Source organism: Aspergillus candidus (assembly GCF_002847045.1).
Source record: "Aspergillus candidus strain CBS 102.13 unplaced genomic scaffold BDW47scaffold_1, whole genome shotgun sequence".
NCBI classification, from domain to species: Eukaryota; Fungi; Ascomycota; class Eurotiomycetes; order Eurotiales; family Aspergillaceae; genus Aspergillus; species Aspergillus candidus.
Genome location: NW_020194006.1, coordinates 188,428 through 212,558, shown reverse-complemented (window position 1 = coordinate 212,558; position 24,131 = coordinate 188,428). Strand labels below are relative to the sequence as shown.

Genomic DNA, 24,131 nt, shown 5'->3' with positions numbered 1-24,131 from the left:
TTTGGTCTGGTTTCTTGCTGTACGTTTGATATTATCTTTTTGTTTAAGTAGATAAGAGGGACGACTATACAGAATTCTGTTCCCAAGTGGCTTTCATCTAGACTGCTTGTTGATTACTCTGGTGTTGGTCGGATATCCCTTCGGCGCAAAACTGCCTTCATTACAACACGGCACTGGCGACCAATCTACAGCAACAAAATGACCACGATCGGCTCCAACAATGCAGAACTGGAAAGCATAAATCCGTTTGACCAGTTGCTCGAGGACAGCCAGCATGACCCAGTATCTACCCTTCCAGTGGAGGTATCTAATGAAGTTATCTAATGATGACCAGATCCAGCTACAAGAGCGATACGAGAACCACCGGTCCCATCGAAATGCCCAGTATCAGACGAAGCTCCTGAGCTCCAACTTTCCAGGCTGGCAAGTCGACGAGATCCTCAGCAAGCTGCATTCGCAGATGACCAACCCGAACGACAGCCTTGAAGCGCCCTTCATTGACCCCCGGAATAATTTGAACATCTACGCCCGACCACCGCAGCATATACGAGACCTGGTAGCCGAAGTACAGCGAGAGATCAAGCAGCTGGCTCCAAGTAAGTGAGACGAACCCATCTACACGAGTAGATCAAATCGGATCGCTGACGGTGGATAGCCATTTGGGTTACACCCCAGGATTACCTGCACATGACAGTGCTCGAGATGGCCAGCGGCCGGGCACCACCGGAGATTGATTCTCTCCACGCCCACCTGGAAAGGAGCGGCATTTTGCCCGAGCTGCTCGACTACCCTTTGCACCATCGGACACGGCTGGTCAAGCCGACCGTCAGCTACGACGACACGGCAATGGCGCTGAGCTTTCTTCCCGCCGCTGGGGAGGAGGGGGATGCTCGCCCGATAGACGACGGATATACCTACCACCAGCTGCGGCGAGACATGTACGGTCGCGTGACGGCTACCGGTCTGCAGATGACGCCCCGGTATATCCATCCTACCGCACACATCACCATCGCCCGGTTTATCACCCACGAAGGGTTCCACACTGGGGGTGTTCTTGATCGTACGCAAGTGGCATCTTTGGTGGACAAGATCGAGCAGATTAATAGGGGCCTTCGAGAGAAATTTTGGCCGGTCGATGACGGGGTCTTGTCATCCACGGAACCAACCCCCACTGAATGGGTGGTGTGTCATGAGAGAGGGTTGGAACTGTGTAAAGGAGCCTGTTGGTATGGAGGGGGAGAGACATCACTCCGGGGAACAGCACTTGATAGATGAGAACCTCGGAAACCCCATTAGAACCAATATTAATATCAAAGATCTAGAGTTAGACTGAAGATGTTGAGTGTAGGATGACTGATATTCTGCCTGAGGTGTCAATCCCAAAAAGGTTAGGCGGCACCCGAATAGGGCCTAAGCGAAGAGAAATCCCACACAACCAACCCACAGCCAGCCCGACCGATTCGAACCCTCTCCGACAAGAGACAACCATCGACCAGCACCGTTGCGATCCGGCCAAGTCAGTCAAAATGGTAAGGATGATATCCCTTGAATACTCCGTTGAATCGTTGCCGTCTCTATTTTCTGCGTCATCGGAGAGATACCTCGAGAGTGCGGCATTTTGTCGTGGGAGACGATGTTCGGTATATGGTGACGACCTGGGGGCAAGAGGCTGTTTAACGACCACACTTTTCGAATGAGAGCGACGCGGAAACATTCTTTTATCACTAGTCGGACGAAAGAGAAGGAGAATGAAGCATGCGATGCGATGAATTGGGTGCTTTTTATTTTCCAGCGACATTCTCGAACATGTCCATGCCAAGTCCGCACCAGCACCAGACACACTGTGCGATCGGTATCGGGGAACAGAAAAAAAAATTGCAAAACCACTACATACGACACCGCTGCCCCCCCCCGTCTATACTTGGCGATCCGAACCCATGATTCAAACTGCTCTCCTCTCGACGATGAATATTTCTCCGATGCACAGGATATGGAAGACGGACGGCACGAGACGTCTAGGCGAAATTACTCCCACAGAAGGCTGATCTTGTCTCCCTCGCAACCAGGTCAACGTTCCGAAAACCCGCCGGACGTACTGCAAGTCCAAGGACTGCCACAAGCACCAGCAGCACAAGGTCACCCAGTACAAGGCTGGCAAGGTGAATACCACCCATCTCGGACACCCCGACACGAGCGAACACCCATACTGATCTGGATGTTTTACTTTAAAGGCCTCCCTGTACGCCCAGGGTAAGCGTCGTTACGACCGAAAGCAGAGCGGTTATGGTGGTCAGACCAAGCCCGTCTTCCACAAGAAGGCCAAGACCACCAAGAAGATCGTCCTGCGTCTCGAGTGCACTGCCTGCAAGGCCAAGAAGCAGCTGTCTCTGAAGCGCTGCAAGCACTTCGAGCTTGGGTATGATTCCATACCCCGAAACCTTGTAGCAACCGATACTGACTATCTTGCAGTGGTGACAAGAAGACCAAGGGTGCTGCTCTGGTTTTCTAAGCGCGTGATTTTCTTGTTCGGCTCTGGGTTCCCTGCATTGCACTCCCTGCTACTTCGGCGGCGGGCATATGACTTTGGCAATGGAGAAAATGAAATAGTATTTCATATCAAGAAAGAAAAGAATAAATGACTTTCAGTTGATGACGATTTTTCTATCATGAATGGATGGATACCTAGTAGAATGGTTTACGCTCCTGGCATTGACCTCCAGCTGTGTCCGGTCGAATTCAGATCAACTCATGATACGGGCTGACCCTTCTGTACTCCGTACTTCGTCAACCATTATCCCAATTACCCCGATCCACCTGGTACTCGTGTAGACTATAGCGATCCCCGGTTATTACCCGGCTTCCCCGCCCTGTCTACGCCACCATTGCACTCCAATCTATACACATTCTCCCAGCTCTGCAACCGGGATGACTATGACAGTACCAACAAATACAAAGAATACTCTTATAACTAGTTAATCCACAGATCCCCTCGAGAGACGTAAGGTGGAGACAACAGCCAAGCTCACTGCGGGGAAACAACACTAGATTCCTCCTTCCAGCAAGCAAGGGACCCCAACCTTCCCCTGTTGGGCTCGTCAATCCTCATCCCGTCCCCGTGGGGGTCGGCCATCCTCCGAGTGGGTGGTCCAATAGTTGATGCAATATCCGTGTCTATCGCCATCCACCCTCGGCATGGTCTGATGGGTCTTGAGCCGTGGTGTATAAGTACTGACAGGTCTGTTTTTGTTCGGGGTGTCTGCTTTTGGTAATTTGTGATTTGTATCTTCACTTCTATCATCTAGTGGAAGAACCAGGACAGTATGGCTGGCTGGTACGCCCTCGGGGTCGCCTTTTTTGCGGCCATCGGGACATTTCTGTTTGTAAGGACTGATTCCCTCATATTGTCTGGTTCGCTTCTTACTCATGGTGAAATGATACAGGGCTTCGATACGGGGATTGCGACTACGAGTACGTGTGCCTGAACACTTAGTTAGTTGGGATGCAAGACTGAACTTTTCTCCAGCCATCGCCCATCAAAGCTGGATCGACTATATGGATAACCCGTCAAAGGGTTTAACGGGTGCAGTATGTGACGCACGTTCCTTGGTCTGCGACGTGTGATCTAAATTGATATAGGTCGTCGCGGTGTATATTGCCGGCGAAGCGGTCGGCGCGCTCACGCAAACCTTGATCGCGGATCGACTGGGCCGTCTGCGCTTCATGGAGCTCATGTGCGTGGTTGTCACGATCGGGACTGTCATTCAGACTGCCTCTGTGAATATCGGAATGTTCCTCGCGGGCCGTGTGCTGGCTGGGTTCGCTGTTGGGTGAGTGTCTTATCCTCCTGGGATACAATCAATGCCTTGAAGCGTCATCCTTCAATAGAAGGATATCTAACAGAAACAGAGGCATGGTCGCCACAGTCCCCATCTACCTCAGCGAGATTTCGGACCCCCGCTATCGCGGCCTCATCGGAGGCATCTCCGGGTGCGGGATCTCCTTCGGAACAATGGCCTCCAACTGGGTCGGCTATGCCTGCAGCTTCGCCCCGTACGGGCCTGTCCAGTGGCGTCTTCCTCTAGGTATCCAGATCCCCTGGGGCATCATCATGTTCCTGGGCTTAATCACCTTCATGCCTAACTCCCCGCGCCATCTGATCCGGCGGGGCCTGATCGAGCAGGCGCGCAGCGAGTTCACCCGGATCCGGCGGGACTTGCACTCGGATGATGTGCAGAGGGAGTTTGCGGGGATGTTGGCGCAGATTGAGTATGAGAAGGAGAGGGAGATTACCTCGTATCGGGAGATTTTCCGCGTGTTTAGGCACCGGGTGCTGGTGTGAGTTGTTTGGTTTGGTTGGTTTTGTGGGTGCTGTGCTGATGAGATATAGGTCGATTGCTGTGCAGACTATGACAAGTTTGACTGGTGTCAATGTTATCCAGGTGAGTACTCTTCTTCCCTGTTCCGAGAAGTCATAGGGAAACTCCAGAGGAACTATAGAGACTAAGTCAGGACGTGCAGTATTACCAAAGTGAGCCATCTCCTCTCCATCCAGACAACCATTCTCTGACGCATCCCAGCAATTTTGTACAAATCCCTCGGCATCGACCCCCACGGGGTCCTCGCCCTGGCGGCTGTGTATGGGACTGTCGCCTTCCTCGTGAACAGCCTCACTACCAAATACCTAACAGACCAATGGGGGCGTCGCAAGTACGTTCTCCATCTCTCCTCACCCCCCATCTTGTTTTAAGCCTCAAAATGGCGTATTGTTTGTTTTTTTACTGACGCCGTCGAAAATGCAGAATGATCCTGTCCGGATTAGCGGGGATCGTGGTGGTTGAGATCTACGCCGCCGTGATGCAACGCGAGTTTCAACACACGGACAACCGCGTGGGCAAAGGGTTTGCCATTTTGGGGATTTACCTGTTTGTTGTGGCGTACTGTGAGTGGCTTGTCTGGATGGTTAGGGGAAAGTATATTGACTGGTATGTGCAGATGGCATGCTGAACAGCACGACCTGGCTCTATGGAGCTGAGGTACTCCCCATTGCGCTCCGAAGCAAAGTCATGGGTTTGGCAGCGGCATCTCACTTTATAGTCAATGTTGCCAGTGCGTCAACTCTACCCTCACCTATATATTGAGATGTATAGGAGAAGAAGAAAAGAAAAGAGCTAACCATTGTATGAAACAGTCACCGAAGCCGGCCCCAGTGCGTTTGCCAATATTCACGAAAACTACTACTACGTTTTTGTCGTTTGCTCGGCTTTCTTCCTGGTTGTGGCTTATTTCTATTTTCCGTATGTTATCCCCTATCCACCTATCTATCGCTCTGGGGAGATCGGGCAAAAAGTATTACGAGTACTGATATTAGACAGAGAAACAAAACAAAAGACCCTAGAGGAAATCGCCGCCTCATTCGGGGATAAAGTGGTGGAATCCGACGAGACAGCGAGCCGAATACGGGATGACATGGGGGGCCCAAAGCCTGGGGAGGAACGAGTGGAGGTGATAGGTTGATTTATCCGATTCTTTGATTTTGTTTGGAATTCGGGTTTGTGAGGTAGTGAGTTAGGGCAGAACTACGTAAGATGAGGTTTAGCCTGGGATAGTGGCGGAAATAGTCGAGCCATGATGACAGAATGACGACGATGCCCTTTTTGTCTTACAATGAGTAATGGTGGCTGTTATACAATTTCTTCATTCAATTTCCCACCAGTAGTTCATGTATTCTTCTAGATGTATATGTAGATGTTGATATGGTTTTGATATTGGGTTTATAGGTCGAGGAACCACCTGCCCTCCCGTGCTATTCCATGGTAGCATCGATCCCACGCACTGATATCCAGAAACCGTGGAACCACCCGCGATCTCCCCACATGATCAGTATAGGACTTGTACCGATCAAAGAATGGATTGATTTACCGATGACGGGCAAACCGGGCGCAGCCTCACCAACCAGGTTGCGCCTTGGAGGGTTATGATGAATGAATGAATCAATCTTGCCTATTTTATATAAGTCTTTCTCTTCTCTACCTGTCTTCTCTTTTTATCTTTATCTTTAATCTTCATTTTCTATCTGTCTTCTATCTATCTTCTGTTTGTCTTCTATTTACTTCGATACATTGATTGATCGATATCTATCAAAGATCTCCTCGTTTGTAAGGCTAGAACACTCACGTGGTAAGTCATGTCCTGAGGCTCTCTCTCTCTCTTCTTTTCTTTCTTCTTCTCAACTTCGTCTTCATCTCATCTCCATCTTCACCTTCGTATCTCCATCTTCGTATCTTCCATCATTACATCACCCCAGCCACTCATCATCATCCCCTCTAGTGCCATCTTACTGTTGCCTCCCCCCCCCACTACTAGTAGTGGCAAATAACACGCCTCCAATCGCCCGTGTTGCATCATCGCTGCCCTCTCTTTGCTTTCTCTCCCACTATCGTCCATCTCTGCCTGTCTATAATTTATCCCTGTCTATTCACCTCTCCATCCTTACTCCTACTGTATCGTGATTTTGTATTCAACCACATTGGAGCCGTGGTACACTTCATCCAACCCATTCCATCCATTCCATCCAGTCCTTGGCCCGCGTTCAGCTGTACTACGAACCCCGCTCTCCACCTACTTCCCTGTTGCCCCTCTCTAGTGTCTTGTCCTGTCTTTCACAACCGTTCCCCCTCCTTCGCCTGTTCGCTCTGTCCCACTTTCCCACACTCGTCATTTCCCCCTCGTCCTTTTGTAACACCACCTCTACCGCTCCATCCGTCACCCCGCTCTAAACCATGTCATACATCTACAGAGAACCCGACCGGGATCGAGACTGGGACGAACCTCGTTCCGCCGTCTCTGTCAAGCGCTACGTCATCCCTTCGGACGACGACCGAGATCGAGACCGAGACCGCGACTTCTTCCGTCGACGAGACAACTCCGATCGTGATCTGGTCATCCGTCGCTCCGACGATCCTATCATGGCTTCGCGCTACGATCGTGACTACGATTCACGTCCCTATTCCGAGAGGGACTATTACGAACGTGAACGTGAGTACTCTGAGTACCTTGACCCCGATCGTCGCTCCTCCAGATTTCGGGAGGTTCATCCGGTAATCGTCAATCAAGGTCCCGTCTACGTCCACCCGCGCGAGTCCGACTACGAGATGGTCCAAAGGTCCGAGCTGGATCGCGACCCGGCCTACTCGTATCACCGCCGGGCCCGCGACTATGACGATGACCGTCGGTTCCGTCGCGAGCTGAGCCCCAGCGACTCCGTCTCCCAGGCCACCCGTCGCCGGGACGACCATGGCTACAGCAGCGACGACAGCATGGTCTACGTTCGCAAGGATGGCTTCGACCATGAAGACCACCCTCATCATCACCGTCACATGGCCGAGGGCGCCCTGGTTGGCGTCGGCGCAGCCGAGTTGCTCCGCCAGCGGCGGAAGAAGGACGGCAAGGAGGAGGAGTCTGACGGTTTGGGTCGCATCGGACGCGGTGTCGGCGCCGGGGCCCTGGGCGCCGTCGCCGTCAGTGCCGCCTCCCGCGCGCGGGACTACTACCGCAGTCAGAGCCGCCATCGCTCCCACTCCTTCGACGAGGACCGCCGCTCCCGTTCGCACCGTCGCCATCGCCACCGCCATTCGCACAGCCAGTCGCGCCACGGCCGCTCCCACTCGCGTTCCCGCGCGAGGACCTTCGCGGAGCTGGGCCTCGGCGCCGCCGCCATCGCCGGAGCAGTCGCCCTGGCCCGCAAGAAGTCGACCGACGACCGACGCAGCCGCTCTCGGCACCGTCGGTCCTCCGCGTCCCGCGCCGACCACGCCCCCGAGGACGAGCCCCGCAGCCGCTCCCAGGCGCGCAAGCACATGGCCGGTGCCGGTCTGGCCGGGGCCGCCGTGGCGGGCCTGGTAGACCGAGCCCGCAGCCGCTCGCGTCCCCGCCACCGCTCGCGCTCCCGCTCCCAGAGCCGACTGCGGCAAGTGCTCCCGATCGCCGCTGCCGGGTTGGGCACTGCCGCTGCCACGGGTCTGTACGAGAAGAACAAGGAGAAGAAGGGTCGCAAAGAGTCACGGCATCGGGAGCGACGGCACTCGCGTTCCCGCTCTCGCAGCCGCGCGCCGTCCGAGCCTTACTATTCCGAGGGCCCGCGGGACTCGCCCGGTCTGATCGAGTACGGCGAGGACCCGGTCCACGGCAGCATCCCCGCGGCCAACTACTACGGCCGCCCCGCGAGCCCACACGGTTCCTACCCCGACTCCTCGCGCCACCGCCATCGCAATCGCAGCCGGGGGCGGGGTCGGCACCACAGTGGGAGCTCGTCCGAGTCTGATTCGGGCGGACGTCACAAGCATCGCAGCCGCTCCCGCAGCGTGGCCGAAGCGGCACTGGCTGCCGCCGGCGTCGGATACGGCGCCCACAAATACTCGCAGCGCAAGGATCGCAAGAAGACCGAGAGGTCTCGGTCTCGACCACGTCAGTAGCTTTCTTCTTTCTCCCCTCTCAACCAACCCAGCAGCTGACAATCTGTTCCGTATAGGGTATGACGATGACGGACGCTATGACACGCACGATGACCCGTACTACTCGGAGCCCTATTCACCCTATTCGCCCCCCTATTCGTCTTCTCCCCCGGTTCGATCGGCCATTGACAGCCACGCCTATCCCAACGGCAGTCCCTTCCCGCCGCCTCCTGGCTCCGCGCCCCGTCCGGCCGGTAGCGCCGCCCCGTATCACCCGGGCGAGTACTATCCGCCTCCCCCGGGCGCAATCCCTCCGCCAGGGGCGGTCCCTCCACAGCCTGCGTACGCGGGCCCCCCTCCGAGCGGGCGGGAACCATATGCGCCCCGGCCCCGGCGGGCCGATGAGAATGTGAGTACCACAGGGCCAATTCCCCCCGCTGCATCCCAACACACAAACGATGGTGGGTCCTGGGACGACGTCGCTCCATGATCAGGCACTGACGGAGCTCTTTCAGATCTAAAACATCCACCGAGATGGGTCCCCCGTGCCCGAACCGACCGGAAGCGCAGACGACGCGGCACCAGTCAGCCGCCCCCGAAGTCAGTTGCGTTTGTGGACCCCGGCTACGAGACGGAGGACAGCGACGCCACCGTGGACTCGAGAAACGACCGTCCCCGGCGACGAAAATCTGACCGGCGTCGCCGCCACTCCTCGTCCGAGCATCATGCCTCCCGGCCAGATCGGCCCCCTGATCATGACCAGGAACCGTCTTCCGACTCCGACTCGACCATCGACCTCCCTGACCGGTTCGACGCGCACGGTCGACTTCTTCCCCAGCCGGGAGACGATCCACTGGCGGATCAATTCCAAGATCTGTTACGGGGGATCAACCGTGCATTTGCTTGATTCCTTACCTGTTTCCTGATTGTTCCTTAATAGTTTCATGACCTTATTTCTTGATGTTGTTGACGATCTAGATGGCTACTGCTTTGTTTCTGTTTAATGTGGTTTAATGCTTTGATGATGCACGAACGAAACGATATAAAATCGATAATGAGGTTTCACGAGAGAGGATAGTGTGTTTTCTTTTGGATGTTATGATTTGATGTTCACGATTGATTTTATAACGGATTATGTCTATCTGCCTGATAATTTACATGAATAGATTGATACTTGTGCTTTGGATCATCTGTTAGACAGAAACTAGCAACAGATCTGTACGTTCATAGCTTATATTCAGCACTATTAGCTAGTTAGTACCCTGGGTTCATTGTGAGGCATAGCTAGGTATAATACGGAAGAAAAAAAAAGAAAGAATGGAATACTACTCGTATTGAGTGAGGGAGATGGCATTGAAGCTGGAGAACCATGAAAGAAAACATTGTCGTATAAGACGAAGATGTAAACCGAGATACACCCACCACATCTCAATACAGTATTGTATCTATTTAGAGACAAAGTACAAAAGGAAGACGCCATAGCAATGCCATCTATGCGCACACACACACACACACACAAACACATATACATAGAGAAAATAAGATATGTTCCATTCATTTCATCTGCCATACCATGCTATTTATTCTTAATCTTTTTGAAGGCCGTTTTCGTGGATATTCCTTGTTGAGATCGTTGTCACGTATCATTTGAGATAAGGGAAGGTAGGGTGGGTAGATGTATGGACTTGGGTGAGGGTTGAGTTGAGTTTGAGTAAGGGGAAGGAGGAGGAAGAGACAAAGGGAATGGATAGATGATGATGATGAGCGAGGGAGTGGTGGGGTTCACAAAGTGGGCGTGGAATAAGTGAGGAAGTGATAAAGAAGTGAATCGGCGCAGATGGGGTATACAGTACGGTACAACAATACAAAACAAATAAGCAACATCATCATTATCAATGACAGGATTCAGAAGGGAAGGCAGATCAAGCCAGGAAGACTCGGGCGGTTCGCCCAAGTACGTCTCGCACGGAGTCCAGCGCGGAGGGTGCCGGTGGGTTCGACCGTCTGGACACGTGAGTCGACATGAGCACCACCGTGTTATTCGAGTGGGGATCGTGGTCGGGGTCCTCGTCCCCCTCCCCGTCCCCGCCCTTCCCGTCGGGGATGACCCGGACGCTGGAGCTGATCGACGCCGAGTGGTACCGCGAGCTCAAGGGCAAGGGGTACTTGATTACGCCGCGGACGATTAGATCGAACGGATGCTGGAGGACGCGTTCCCACCGCTCCGTGCCGCCTTCCTCGGTCTTGTTGCCCGGCCGCGGGAGACGAATCTGCCCTTTGGACGTGGACGCGAGGTGGTTCCACGGTGACGCCTCGAAGGCCAAGGGGGAGTCAAACCGGAAGACCCGGCCCAGAAGCATCGTCTGGGGATCGCCCGCGGGATCCGAGTCGATCGGATCCGTGCCCTTGTCCACACCACCGTTCGCCCGCACCGTCAGCGTGGGGTCCGTCGGGTCGCCCGCCGTGCCGTTGGGACTGGCGTCACCCCGGACGGTGCGGGCCCGTTCGACACGTCGCCGGCTGTGCTCGGGGCGGGGAAGGGAATCCCCATTCGAGCCGATATCCCGCCAGAGCGCGTCGGACCCGACGAATCGGCTCTTGGCGAACAGGTTGACGTCCATGTCGTCCACGGTCACGGGGAACAGGTTGAGGTTGACGGCTTGCACGCTGAGGTCGAGCATGAGCTCCTGCTCCGAGGACAGCACGTTCTGGATCGCTAGCACCTGCACATCCACCAGAGGCTTGGTGACGGCGATCAGGAAGGTGGCCGCCCCGCTCGCCACCAACACAAGCAGCAGGCCGACCATGACGCAGAGCCCGGATTGGGAGCAGTACCCGCGGTGCCGTTGCTGCATGTACTCCATCTGGCGCAAGCTGGCGCTGTTGGGGCGCCGCGTGCCGTGGCGACCGCGCGCGGAGCGTCCCACCAGTGGCGTGCGCTCGTCGTCGGCCCCCTCCGCGTCGAAATCGTACCCGTACCGGTCCCCAGCGCGCTTGGCCGCGTGCAGCGAGCGGTAGCCGGGATTCGGGCGGGTTCCCACGGGGCGGGACGCCCGAATCCCGTTGCCGGGGAAATGGCGCGGCGACTTGGCGCGGTTGGTACATGGCGGGGACGCGGCGCCGTCCCCGTCGAAGAGGGACGGATACAGGGAATTCCGGCCGTACCGGCCGAAATGATGATGACGCGCCGTGTGGCTGCCGCTGCCATCCATCCGGGAGCTGCGAGCGCTCTCCTCCCCAGGATCGCCATCGGTGGTGCTGTACATGTTGTTGGTGAACTTCATGCTCCGTTTGCCGGTGACACTGTGGCCGGCGTCCCGTAGCGGGCGCACCGCCCGGCCGGCCAGCTGATCCGCCTGACTGGCCATGGAGGTGGCGCTCGGGGTGCGGGAGTGGTAGCGGTGCTGGCGGACCGGGTAGGGGTCGGGGGGATTGGACTCATAGACGAAGGTCTCGTCGGAATCGGAGACGTCGGCCTCGTCGACGGCGGTGGCGACCTTGGCTTCGAAGAAGTCGGCCTTGGAGGACGGGGCGCCGCCGGAGAGCGCAGCGGGCTTGCGGGTCCGGCGTTTCTCTCGCTTGGGGCGGATGGTCTCCGTGCTGGGTTTCATCCGCAGGGTGCCGGCGGCATCGCCCCGGCCGGTACTGGTCCGATCACCCGTGGCGACGCCCAAGGAGACCTGGGGGATGGAGCTGACGGTCTCGGTCTCGACGATCATGTTGCGCACGGAGCCGTCGGTGGGTTTAGGCCGGGCCCCACTGGGGGCGCTGAGGGAGGTGGACGACCGTTTCGGAAGGAGGGTGTCGGCCCGGTTCGAGGCGGACGAGATGCGGCGCCGTTTCTCGGCCGTCTGTTCGGGGTCTCTGCCGCCGCTGTCGCTGCCACTCTCGACCGGGTGCTTGGTGGCGGACGTGGGGGTGGCATCTTCCTCGATACTGTGCAGGTCCGGCTCGCGGGGGAGCGGCTGGTTCAGGACCGTCTCCGTCGAGGGCGTCGACTGATCGCTGGCCATCTCCTGGACGGTTTCCAGGGCGGAGCCGGGCGCCGCGGGACTTCGATTGACGGGGCGAGGCCCGCTCCGATCGGACCGACCGGCTGGCTCCTCCGGAGCCGTTCGTTTGCTCGACGTGTTGGCCATATTCGGCTCACTCTCCAATTTCCGCGGAGAGCCCCACAACGGCATGTTGGATTTATCCGGGCTGGGAAGGTCGGGAGACGGTTCGTCATGGGTAGGCGGCGGGGAGAGGACAGGAGGATTGCTGGGGGTCTGGGAAGATGCTCGCGGCGCAGCGGGTGTGGCGGGCACTGGACCTGCCGCAGCGGTGGGAGCGGTGGCGGAACGATGGAGACTGCTGCGCTCCTGACTGCCTTGGCGGGAGAGAGACGGGATGCGGGAGGTTGTAGTGGAAGGATGCGGACGTGAGGAGGCGCGGACGGGGGAGGATTCGCGAGAGGAAAAGGCGGAATTGGTGGTTGAGGGAGGACCGGAGACGGCGTGCAGGCTTTTGGGCATCGGCGAGGCATGAGCTGGTTGAGGGTGAGATTTCACGGATGAACGTGTCCGTTCGACCATGCCGCCCTCCTGGGCCGATCGCCGCGAGGCAGACGAGGCCACCTCGTCATCGTGGGCGACGCGGGAACCAGCGAGACCGTGGGGGTCAGGCAACCTCTCGGACTCCGCCATGATCAGACCGTCGAGTCAGGATGGGCAGACCGGACGGTGAGAAGCCAGCAAATCCGAGAGGGGACCGGACGAGGAAAAAAGAAGAATCAAATCAAATCAAAGAGGATCACAAGGTGAATCCCGAGAGTGAAAGGCAGGGGAGAAAACCCAAATCAAAAATAAGAATAGAAAAAAAAACAAAGAGAAAGGATTCGTCGTGCCAGGGGCGGTTAGGAACCAGCTCAGCGGGCGACGAATCTTTCCGTCACACGAACGAAGTTGTTGTTACACGGGAAACCAGAACGGAGGACGAATGGCCAACAGCCACATGCTGACGAGGGGGAGAGCGAGCGGGAGAGCGAGAGAGAGGGAGGGAGAGAACAGGATCTGCCAGGAGCACTGCACGCTGCAGCAGATGAAGTGGTTGCGGATTGACGGAGAGCAAGGATCCGAAGACTACCGACTAGAAAGAAGACGGTGTGGTGTAGGCGCCGTCGAGAGAACGTCTAGAACGAGCCCGAGACAGCCGGTCGACCAACGGGGAAATGGGCGCCGATCGGTGGTGGAGAGAGCGCACAGAGAAAAAGAATGAAGAAGAGGGGAAAAAGGACCTGGGAAAGGGCAAGAATGGGTCCGTTGTCAGCCCGTGTGTCAGACGCAAGGCATCGCACGAACGAACCAAGTGGAGATGTGAATCGAGAGTCCGGATAGAATATCAAATCCAGAGAAAGACCCCTCGAGCAGACCAATGAAGGTTGCCCACGTCAAAGGGCGCCGATGAACGAACTAGGTCTAGGGTGGTTGGCAGTGGATGAGAATCGGGCCAGAATCACCAGTTCCGGCCTGGGGATTGCTTGTTCGAGCAGACGGTTGAGAATTGATCAGGATGGACCGATTACCGACATCGAGAGTGAGATTGAAGACGAAGTTAAGAGTGGAGAAGAAGAATGACGAGGATGGAGAAGAGAGAGAAAGTGAAGTTGACGTTTGAGAAGAAGAAGAAAGTCCGAGGTTGGATATCCCGTGACCGGTAAGTAATTACCAATACGGTCATCATGACCTCATCATATTTATTCTTCCTCTTCTTCCTCTATTCACATTGAACTCTACTCCATACAATCTATCTTATAGAACAGATATGTACATCCTGATGAATGCCACACAAGGATCCAGCCACAAATCTAGACAGGTTCATCCTTCTACAGAAACAGGGACAGAGCCGGCCAAACCACCAGCGCCATGACATCACCCACACAAAGTCCCGAACCGGGCAATATCCATGAAAATAAAGAGAAAGAATCAAATCAAAAATAGAATAATAATAAAAATAATATAGATTCGTTCATGGTCATCGGTCATCGGTAATCGACCATCATCATCGATCATCGTCATCGTAATTCCTCACACAATCTTGTAGACGCGTTTGGCAATGGAGAAGGAGGCGAGGGCGAACAAGATCAACCCACCGGTGACTGCAAAGATCGCGGGTTAGCATGGTGGGATGATACCGACGATCTTCTGGGGAAAAAACTCACTGGAGTAGAACCATGACAGACTATCCACGTCTTGACCTGGCACCTTGACGTTCATCCCCCACATACCGCAGATGATGTTCAGCGGCAGCACAATGGTCCCCAGCACCGTCAACTTGCCCAGCACGTCCGCTGTCTGCTCCTGTCGCTCGTTCATCAGGATGTTGATCTGCGCCAGGTAATTGGAATGAGCACGCGACAGTAACCTAGACGGGTCAGCAATCCATCAACCAATGAGAATGAAAATAAACCGAAATAGAGTACATACGTCTCGTAATACGTCAGACTGCTGGTCATCGTCATGAGGTGATCCTGAATATCACCCAAGTACAAGCCAATCTCCGACTTGGGCGCCACCTCCCACTGCTCGTTGCACCGCTTGGCGAACCCCTTCACCACGTCGGCCTTGTTGCTGAGCAGCCGGTACATCCCCATCACCTTCTTCCGGCAGATCCCCACCCGTCGCAGCATCTCGCCCGGCGTCAGCGACGGCGGGACCCGGTCCGCCTGCGTAGCCTTCTCCTGCTCCCGGTTGCTACTTAGGTCCGACGGGTGCATCTGCATGATCTTCCCGTCGATCTCATCCACCTCATCCTCGATCGCCTGGATCAGCGGCCCGAACACGTCCGTGATGTCGTCGATCAGCGCGTAAGAGATCCAGTCCGAGCTGAGGATCAGGTAGTCCATCAGCTGCCGGATCCGCCGGCGCACGTTCGCCGGGTGTGGCGTCTGAGAGAAGTGGAACGACAGCACCCCCTCCCGAAACACCACCACGTACATGTTCACCGGCTGCAGGTACTGCTCGCTGTTCGGGTTCTGCTCGAACGTCCGGTAGTTGACGAAGTAGTAGTGCCGGAACAGCTCCACCTTCTCCCGTGCCTCCTGCATCATGATGTCCTCCGCCGTCAGCGCGTGGATCCCAAACGCCTTGGCGATCACCCGCATCTCCGCGTCCGTCGGCGACAGCACGTCCAGCCAGAACGTCGGCCGCGGTCCGTACCGCTTCGGCTTGGCCGTCCCCGGCCGCCGCGACGGCGACGCGTTGGCCGATGTGCGCGCGTCCGAGAACGCTTCGCTGATAACCGACGGCCGCCCATTCGGCTTGCCGTCGGGGCCGAGAGGTTCGGTGGGGTGATGGAAGTGATGATGGTGGTAGTGGTGATGGTGGTTGTTCGGGGCATCGCCCAGGCCCGACATGCTGGCCCGCGGGTGCTCGGGGACCGGCGCCGGCTCGTCCGGCCCCGATTCCAGGTCGTCGTCGTCGTCGGACGACACATCCAGTTCGGGCGGCTCGGGGATGAATAGCTCCTGGAAGCTCCCGCCCGGCTGCACGAGCTCGGAGATGGTCTGCGCGTGGATGGTGCTCTGCAACTCTTCGTTGAAGTAGGTGAACCGGTAAGGCGCGTCCTCCTCCTCCATCCGCCATAGACGGTACTGCGGCCGCAGACGGCCTTCGACCAGCATCGGCTCGCTGATCTTTTTGGTCCGGAAATCGCCGATGCGCTCCTCCTTCTCCTCGCGACTCCACTCCTCCAGGACGGACAGGTCCGGCCACTCCCGGCGGCGGCGGCGGTGCCGACGCGGCCCCTCGCGGGCGGGCCGCATCCCTTCCTCCTCCGCCAGCTCGGACGCGACCTCTGCGGGGAAGCAGACGTCCTCCTCGGCCGGAAAGGTGCGGCGACGATGCAGGCCGTCGGCGCTGTGGCGATGCGGGGAGATAGGTGGAGACGGGGCCGACTTCCGTCTGGGTCGCCGACCCTCGTCATCCACGTCGATCACCATGTCCTGGGGCCGGGTGAGACCGAGGGAGTCCATGCGGTTCTCGATGGACTTGGCCATGGCAAAGTCATACTCGGCCCCCGTCACGACGGCATCGTCGTAGCCCATCTCGGGCCCCAGCTTAGGCGACGTGGGCATCGACGGCGGATTATTCACATCGTAGTCCCGCTCAGGCTCTGGGAACACCGGACTCGAAATGTTCCGCGGCGAGCGGCGGGAGGAGGTCGTGCGGGTCGACGAGGGTCGGCGGGGGACTGAGAGCTGGCTGGGTTTTTGCTCCGTCCCGTACCGGGGACGATTGGACTTGCTGCTGGAAGTGGGGCGGATTAATGGGGTGCGATCGTTGACCGTGCCGGCGTCATCGCTTTCGTCGCCTGCTTGAATGACGGTCCTGCTTCCCGAGGGCAGATTGCGAGACATCGTCTCGGGACGCTTGAGCGTTGACGAGGAGCCCGGGCGGAACGACTGAGCCAGCCGACTTTCTCGACGCGGACGCAGGGGCAGCTGGTCTCTACAATGGGGAATGGGCGAGGTTAACTGTCCGGAGCTTCATTTTGTCTGGATGGAGAGGCTAGTTCCGGGAATGACGTACCGATGATCCAACAATGCCTCGCTTTCCAAACTGGTACTGCTTAAATCCGCGCTGAGCTTGTAGAACGGGCGCGCCGCCTGCGACTTGGGCTGATCGGCAGACATGATGTCCAGAGGCTCTGGGTCAGGAACCGACCCAGCTGCAGCACCGGTATGAGAATCCTCCGCGGCCAAAAACGACTGTCGGCGGTTGCGGCGCTTTCGATTGCGGTTCTTCTTGCGTTTGGACGTCTTGCTCGAAGTCTGCGGGTCCTCCGGTCTGGCCCCCGCGGTCGCGGCAAAGTCCAGCGTCGTGGATCGGCGACCAGGGCTCGGACGAGAGTCGGTCGGTGGGATCGTGTGTGACGACTGCCCAGCTGAGCTAGGAGTTGGGCGACGCGAATCGGACGACGGACGAGGCATGGTGGTGGCAGGAACAGGCAGATTAGCTCGATCGGCTCGTGACGTTTTCACTGGCCGGGGCACCGGACAAGTGGTCGTTACGTGTGTTGGACCTGCACCAGATTGGGCTGGGCGCGGCCAATCACTCGCGCGGAGTGGAGGAGGAAAGTCCAAAGAGGAATAAGTACAACAACGAAGCCTCCAAAAAGAAAAGGTTATTATGCAGCTAGTCCGAACAAAAGACCGCACATTGTCAAGGACAGTTCACAAAGACCCCAGGGCAAGAGGCAGGAAGGAGATGAGCGAATGGGATGAGTGGCAAGGTACGGTGGGACATGAGGTGCTGCATCCAGCAAGGATAGTCAATGATAAGCACTGGGAGGTGGAGACACGTGTGTGGGATAGATCAGTAATTTCAATCTTGACGCGAAGGACCGGTTGAAGGGGAATGGGATCCACTGGTGACTGGAAGGGATGAGCAGACGAGAAGAGGACGGTGAGAGAAAGAGAGAATGAGGAGAAATGGAGAAGGGAGTAAAGGAGAAAGGAGGAGAGAGGAAGATGGATTACGAGTCTACGCCGGGGTGCGGCCTCAGGCATCCAATGAGGTCACCGACCATCGATTATACAGTTACATACAGATCTCGTTTGCCAGCAGGATTCGAACACAGGATACTGTCAATCCATTCCATTATACCAAAACATCAGAAACAGAAAACAGGCAAACATCAAGGTCGTCAGATCATAATTCTAAAAGGCATGGAAACGTAGATGTGGTCATCATCATGAGCATCATCACTCGAATAACAGAAGAAAGGGGGAATAAAAAAAAAGTAAACAGGAGAAATAGAAAAATGAAACTTTTTACGGATCAGTTTACCCAATCAATCATGAAATCATCAAGTAGAAGCAACATCAAGTGAGTGTGACGCCTCAAATCACATTGCTTCCAGTCATGTCCATCATCGACGACGGGGCGATGCTGTGGATAGACCGCGTGTCGACAGACATGCGATCCCCACTAAGCACCTTGACTACCCGCTTGTCCTTCTCCGGGCGGGCAATGAGAACTTGAGCCGGGCAGACGACCACCTCGTCTTCGCCCTCGCCCAGGTCGGTGCCCTTCTTCACCACCAGCGGGAACAGGACGACGCGGACCACGGCCTGCTGGGACTCCAGTTCCTCGTTGGAGGTGGTCTCGCCGCTGCGCTCGTTCATCAGCGCCGCGTTGAAAGAGACCTGTCGCGTGAGATCCCCGTTGGTGTCGTACTCGGGCTGCAGCGGCGGCAGCATGATGTATTCCGCCAGCTGGGTGCGCATCTCGATGGACAGGGCGGCCGCGACGCGCAGCACCTTGCGCAGCGATTCCAGCAGCTGCGCCTCCACGTGAGTGGGTGGGGGCAGGATGCGCGACAGCGTCTCAAAGATCTCTAGGGCCACCGCTTCGGTGTCACTCTCCCGCTGACGGGAGAAGGCCGGGCGCTTGGCTAGCAGAGTGAGGGTGATGGCTCGCCAGCGGTGCACGGCGGTGCGGGGCCCGATCTCGGCCAGCTGCTTCTCCAGCGACTTGAGTTTCTGTCGTTGCTCGCGGTCCATGCCGAAGAGGTAGCGCGTGAAGATGAACTCCCAGACCATCGTCATCACGACCGACATGAACACGTCGCGGCGACGGACGCGGTCGGTGAGGTAGGAATCCGTGTCATAGCCATCGAGAACGGCGTTGTCGAACCGGTCGGCGATCTTCTCGTCCTGAAGGTCGCCCAATTTGCGGCACCGCCGGTGGTCCGAGTGCTTGGAGAAGCGGAGCACCCATTGCTGGACGTGACCGCAGAGCTTCTGGCACGCCGCGTCGAAGTAGTCCTCGTCTCGGAAGACGAGCACACCATCGTTTATTGACGCGGCAATCTGCTGTTGTAGCTCCTGAACCTTATCGCGGGCGCTTTCAAGCTCCTGGCGCAGGCGGCGCAGCTCCTGATTCTTCTGAGACAGGGCGGTCTCGACCTCCTGCCGCACTCGGTCTTGCACGGTGGTTGTCAGCTGTTCGTGCTGCGAGCGCAGGTCGCCGAGTTCGCGGGTGGACGAATGTTGCAGGGTCTGGAGCTCCTGGGCATGGGACTGGGTAAGGTCGGTATTGACGGCGAGGATCCCGTCCTTTTCTTCCGTCAGACGGGCCACTTCTTTTTGGAGCCAGTCCACCGAGTTTCGGAGCTGCTCGACCTCCGCCGACCGGTCGCGCAGGTCGGCATCGCTACGGTTCAGGGCGTTATCGCTTCTGCGACGGGCGACGCTAGTCCGACGCAGTTTATCTTCAGCAGCCTCCCGAGCGGCGAGAAGAAGACGATTTTCGGAAATCAGCTGGTCCATTCGAGATTCTAATTCTTGCAGGTGTTGCATGCTGCGACGGTGGCGGACGCTGGGTGGGCGGTTAGGCGATCGCGGGGAGCTGGGAGTCTGACCCCATCCCTCCTAGACATTGTCAGTACAAAGAAATCACCCACACAAAGAAGAAAAAAAAAGAGATGAAGAGTAAAAATAGAAAAGAAAAGAAAAACATACATAGACGTCGGCCATGTTGCGCAGAGGACGCTTGCCCTTGTCGGTGATGGGGTCGTAGGTGGAGGAAGAAGGAATGCGTTCGAGGTTCAGGTCGGAGGCCGATTTCAATTCGGGGGGCTGGGGTGGGTCCCGTGGTTGGGCCCTGGCCTCCTCTTTTTCTTTTCCTTTGCCTTTCTCGTCTCCCTCTCCTTGCGCCCGACTGGTCGCTCGTAGGTCTCCACTCGTACTACGCATCGTTCGGCGCAACGATCGAGTGCTGTCGCTCGGTCGAAGGATCGGAGTGTCTTGCAGTTCCGGGGTCTTCGTCCCCACTCGCCAGGGACTAGGACTACCCACTCTGGAGGATTGTCTTGTCTCGCCCTTCGCAGACAAGGGTGATTGTCGGTCCTTGTCTGGCGTAGGCCATTGCTGCCGTGCCATCGCATTGTCCGTAAACTTTCTGACGGGCGTCTCGGGTCGAGGAAGCACATGTTCGGATCGCATCTCCAGGCGGGGCGTGCCGCCTTCTTGATCCGTGGGTCTGGGGCCGTCGGGTTTCTCCACCCGGCCCTCCGGGGTGGTCTCTTTTTCTCTGATCGACCGTAGTGGGGTGCGCGGCGGCGAGATCGCATCCCCGGGTGGTCCTCCAAAGATCGACGGCCTAGGTGGTGGAGTCCGGGGTTGCTGCTGGCTCGAATCATTTTCTAGGGACCGTGTTCGCGAGGGGCGGTCTTGCTTCGTAGTCTCCCCCGTAGAATGGACCGGAGTAGACGGTCGCTCGTGTGTAGATACCGCTGCCTGCAGAGGGGCCTCGCGAGGCGCCTTTACATCTGACACATCGATCGATCGCGATGCCCCGACAGATCGATCGCGCTCCATGGCACTGTCGGGTCGACCCAGCTGGCTGCTCTCGCCGTCGCCAGTGGTGGTAGTGGTAGTGGGCGCCTCCGAAATCTGAATCGCTTTCGTTTCAGACTCATCCTCAGCCCCATCTTTTACCGACTCCGACCGCTGGGGTGGACTATGTCGGCGGAACATGCCTCGCTCCAACTCGGGAAAGATGCTGGCGACCTTGCTGGGCTGGCGTCGGAGAGTGTGCTCGGGGGTATTCTCGGCCTCTGTAATTAAATATTTGTAAGCCTTCTGGAGCCGCAGTCTCATCAAACTCCGCAATGGCCGGTTCAAACGGCGCCAAAGGAGTCTCAGGAGAGGTGGGTGGGGTCTGGTCCGTACTATCAGAATTGTCTTTGCTCTTGTCCCACCCGATGTCAATTGCAGGCCAGCCCTGTTCGCTCTGCGCAGGTTCCTCTGTCTTTAAGGATAGAGGTTCCTCCAGCTCCTCGGCCTGTCGTTCTTTGCGCTTCTTCTTCTTCTCTTTTGTAGATAGTTTTCTTGAGACCGGAGGTTCTTCCACGCTTGGCTCAGGGGTGGTCTCAGCGACAGGAGGGTATTCTTCGGTTGATGCTGCTGGATGCGCCTCTGGTTCTGCTTCTGGCACTGGCGCTTGCTCTTGCTCCGGCTCTGGCTCCGGTTCGGGCTCCCTAACGGCCTCTTTGGCCTTCTGCTTAGATTTTCTCTTTTCCTTCTTAGACAGCTTTCTTGACAAAGGCGCAGCAGTCTCGAGTTGCTCGGTGGGGGTTGCCGCCGCCTCAGTGGCGTCCCCCTCTTCGTTATCTGCTCTGGCCGCTGGCTCTTCCTCTGGGCCATTTCCCAGTTCAAGTTGGCGCGGTGCTTCATCCAGTGGGACTTCTCTTTCCGCCACATCTTGTGGCGTCTCTCGAGGCTCCACGGACGTATCTACTTCCGGACTCTCAACATCTGGTGGTGCTTTGGAAGGGTCAACAATTTCTGCAAGTTCACGTTGCTGGTCTTGCTCGGGTGAATCCACTGGGAGGTCCTCAGCCGCGACGTCCGCATTCTCAGCCGAGACCTCCGGGGCAGTGATAGCAGGGCCGATTTCTTTTTCGTCGCCTGCGGAAGAAGGAGGCTGTTCCGGCTGCTCTTTGCCCTGCTTCTTGGCCTTCTTCTTCTTCTTCTTCTTGGACTCCTTGCGGCTAAGAGTCTCGGGCACGGGCTCTTCTTTGACCGACTCAGTTTCCTCCGTGTTTACCGCAGCAGGCGTGTCGCTCGGAATGGCTTCCAGGTCGCTTGTCGGGATTTCTTTTCCCTCGGCAGTGGGCTCAGCTGGTTCCTGGCTGGGCTGAAAAGAAGTATCTTCGACCGGTTCACCATTCTTATCAGTCGCTGCTAGAGGCTCTTGTGATTCAGGGATTTGAAGGTCCTCTTTGGTAGGCTCAGGAGACACGATTGTCTCCTGTACTTCTTCGGTAGTGGCCGCAGGCTCAGCTTCCAGAGCAACTTTCTCTCCCTTCAACTCCTGTTCAGCAGGCAGCACGCTGTCCACATCTTTCTCATTGCCTTCGGCAAAAATTAGAGATCCCGCTTCAGGAGACTGCGGCGAATCAATATCCTTGGGCAGAACTGAATCCTCTGGTGAGACATTCACATCTTGACTAGCTTCGGGGACCATTTCTTCCTGCCCAGCCGCGGAATCAGGAGCTGTCGCTTCCTCCACAGGAGACGTCTCTTCGATAGATTTTTCTGCCTCCTGCAAAGAGCTCGCAGCTTTTTGAGCCTGGCGCTGCTTCTTCTTTTCCTTCTTGCTCATCTTCCTGGAAGGAGTCGCTGCTTCCGGAACTTCTTGTTCGTCCGCTGCCGGATCGCTGGAGGTGGATGGTTGTTCTTGGGGCGGCGCGGTCTCGACGGCATGTTCAGTAGCCGGCCCCCAAGTCGATTCTTCGGGACGTTCTACCTCCTTCTCTGCAGGCATGTCGACCGCCGATTCATCGACTTTGTCGGTATCAGTCGGTGAGATCTCTGTTGAAGGTTCTTCGTCTTTTTCTTGCTCTTGATCTTTTTCTTTTCCAGCGGCTTCTTCTACCACGGCTTTGCTTCCAGCTTCCGCAACCTTCCCATCACCTTCCTGCACGTCTAAATCCCTGCTAGCCTCTGCCTCAAGCTCAGGCTCGCGAACCCCCGTCACCTGGTGTTTCCCCCCGTCGTCGTCTTCCGGCTCTTGGCCCCTAGGTTCTTCACCGGAAGAAATCTTGTCGATCCGTTCAGGCGCTAGCTGGGACGGAAATTGCGGAGAAGTGACTTCCTGCTGTTGCTCTACCTGCGGTGATACGATCTTATCAGTCCAAGTCACATCTTCATCGTTGGTGGCGGCGTGCATATCGGTGCCGTGGGACTGATTGTCTTTACCGTCATCTTCAGCAGGCGCGGGTGCCGTCTCCGAGGGTTCTTCGCTCAGTCCTTGAGAGAGTTCGGCGGTGGGTGACTCGTCGGTGGTGTCAAGGCCTTTAGACTTGCGCCTCTTCTTCTTGGCTTTTCTCTTTTCCTTTGCTGACATGCCAGCGTACTCGTCTTCTGGGGTTTCAAGCGGCTCAACGAGTTCCTCCAGTTTCTTTTCCTCAGCTGCTGCATCGAGGGGGGCCGGTGCGGAGTCAATCACCTCAGTAGCTTGGTTTTCAGACTCCTGGGCATTTTCTTTAGGGACTAGCTCCTTTGAGTGTTCTTCGGCTTCAGGATGAACCTCCGTCTTGAGCGATTCTTCTTCGGGTGCTTCGATTTCAGGCACCACAGCTCCAGAGTCGTCTTCGGCAGCAGCAGGGGTATTGCTCGGTTCCTCTTTGTTTTCAGAAGCCACATCGGTCTCGGGGACAGCTGCTGGCGCATCTTCGGGTGTCTCCACGGCATTCCGCTTATTCTTCTTTTTCTTCTTCTTCTTGTCCTTCTTTGACTCTGGAGATACAAACTCTGGAGCTTCGTCCATTGTAGTGGGTGATGGTGCCTCAACTGTCGGTTCCTGAGTGGCTAGGTCTTCGGAGGGGGCATCGGTCAAGGTCTGATCGCCAAGTTCGGGGGTGTCAACTGAGGCAGTGTCCTGAGCTGCATCGGAAGGCTCGGCGTCTTGGGATGTTCTGCCACTTTCCTGCGAAGGGTCCTCGGTTGCCGGCTCATTTTCGATGGATATTTGACCAACTGGTTCAGCGTCTTCAGTGCCCACAGTTTTCGAGAGTTCAGGTTCTTCAGAAGCAACTCCCACGGGTTTCTCGGCGACTTCTGCAGTCGTACTAGGCTCAGATTGCTCATGCATGACGGAGACAGCTTCTTCCGTCGGTTCTTCAGTCGGTTGG

The 24,131-nt window shown here is 56.7% G+C and overlaps 6 protein-coding genes across 6 annotated transcripts; 3 read left to right on the top strand and 3 right to left on the bottom strand.

The window, feature by feature from the left end:
• Positions 1-198: 198 nt before the first annotated feature.
• On the top strand, positions 199-2,509 carry BDW47DRAFT_121551 (60S ribosomal eL42 domain-containing protein; the record flags this gene model as incomplete). The annotated part of the gene is made up of 6 exons (XM_024815650.1): positions 199-282; positions 335-596; positions 656-1,182; positions 2,067-2,159; positions 2,232-2,416; positions 2,470-2,509. 6 exons carry the CDS (start codon positions 199-201, stop codon positions 2,507-2,509), a joined length of 1,191 nt encoding a protein of 396 aa, XP_024676454.1.
• Positions 2,510-3,320: 811 nt separating this feature from the next.
• On the top strand, positions 3,321-5,514 carry hxt8 (putative MFS monosaccharide transporter (Hxt8); the record flags this gene model as incomplete). The annotated part of the gene is made up of 12 exons (XM_024815649.1): positions 3,321-3,380; positions 3,441-3,468; positions 3,524-3,585; positions 3,637-3,827; positions 3,907-4,335; positions 4,388-4,439; positions 4,510-4,528; positions 4,578-4,707; positions 4,800-4,939; positions 4,993-5,106; positions 5,189-5,294; positions 5,373-5,514. 12 exons carry the CDS (start codon positions 3,321-3,323, stop codon positions 5,512-5,514), a joined length of 1,473 nt encoding a protein of 490 aa, XP_024676453.1.
• Positions 5,515-6,612: 1,098 nt separating this feature from the next.
• Positions 6,613-9,073, top strand: BDW47DRAFT_853 (DUF3824 domain-containing protein). The gene is made up of 3 exons (XM_024820042.1): positions 6,613-8,463; positions 8,528-8,859; positions 8,966-9,073. The coding sequence occupies exons 1-3, from the start codon at positions 6,780-6,782 to the stop codon at positions 8,969-8,971; spliced, it is 2,022 nt and encodes a 673-aa protein (XP_024676452.1). The 5' UTR covers positions 6,613-6,779; the 3' UTR covers positions 8,972-9,073.
• Positions 9,074-10,372: 1,299 nt separating this feature from the next.
• On the bottom strand, positions 10,373-13,074 carry BDW47DRAFT_114647 (putative phospholipid metabolism enzyme regulator; the record flags this gene model as incomplete). The annotated part of the gene is made up of 2 exons (XM_024814697.1): positions 10,373-12,953; positions 13,067-13,074. 2 exons carry the CDS (start codon positions 13,072-13,074, stop codon positions 10,373-10,375), a joined length of 2,589 nt encoding a protein of 862 aa, XP_024676451.1.
• A 1,160-nt stretch (positions 13,075-14,234) lies between these two features.
• BDW47DRAFT_794 (magnesium transporter CorA family protein) lies at positions 14,235-17,377 on the bottom strand. Its single transcript, XM_024819873.1, has 2 exons — positions 14,915-17,377; positions 14,235-14,852 (listed from the first exon to the last, which is right to left on the bottom strand). Exons 1-2 carry the CDS (start codon positions 16,843-16,845, stop codon positions 14,603-14,605), a joined length of 2,181 nt encoding a protein of 726 aa, XP_024676450.1. The 5' UTR covers positions 16,846-17,377; the 3' UTR covers positions 14,235-14,602.
• A 953-nt stretch (positions 17,378-18,330) lies between these two features.
• On the bottom strand, positions 18,331-19,791 carry BDW47DRAFT_114645 (uncharacterized protein; the record flags this gene model as incomplete). The annotated part of the gene is made up of 1 exon (XM_024814696.1): positions 18,331-19,791. One exon carries the CDS (start codon positions 19,789-19,791, stop codon positions 18,331-18,333), a length of 1,461 nt encoding a protein of 486 aa, XP_024676449.1.
• Between the last annotated feature and the right edge of the window lie 4,340 nt (positions 19,792-24,131).

Excerpts from the sequence above, each read along its gene's own strand:
- BDW47DRAFT_853 (XM_024820042.1), top strand. The coding sequence starts at position 6,780 with ATGTCATACATCTACAGAGAACCCGACCGGGATCGAGACTGGGACGAA. Across the intron at positions 8,464-8,527 it reads GAGGTCTCGGTCTCGACCAC|GGTATGACGATGACGGACGC; the intron begins GTCAGTAGCTTT and ends TGTTCCGTATAG.
- BDW47DRAFT_794 (XM_024819873.1), bottom strand. The coding sequence starts at position 16,845 with ATGTCTCGCAATCTGCCCTCGGGAAGCAGGACCGTCATTCAAGCAGGC. Across the intron at positions 14,853-14,914 it reads AGTCTGACGTATTACGAGAC|GTTACTGTCGCGTGCTCATT; the intron begins GTATGTACTCTA and ends TGACCCGTCTAG.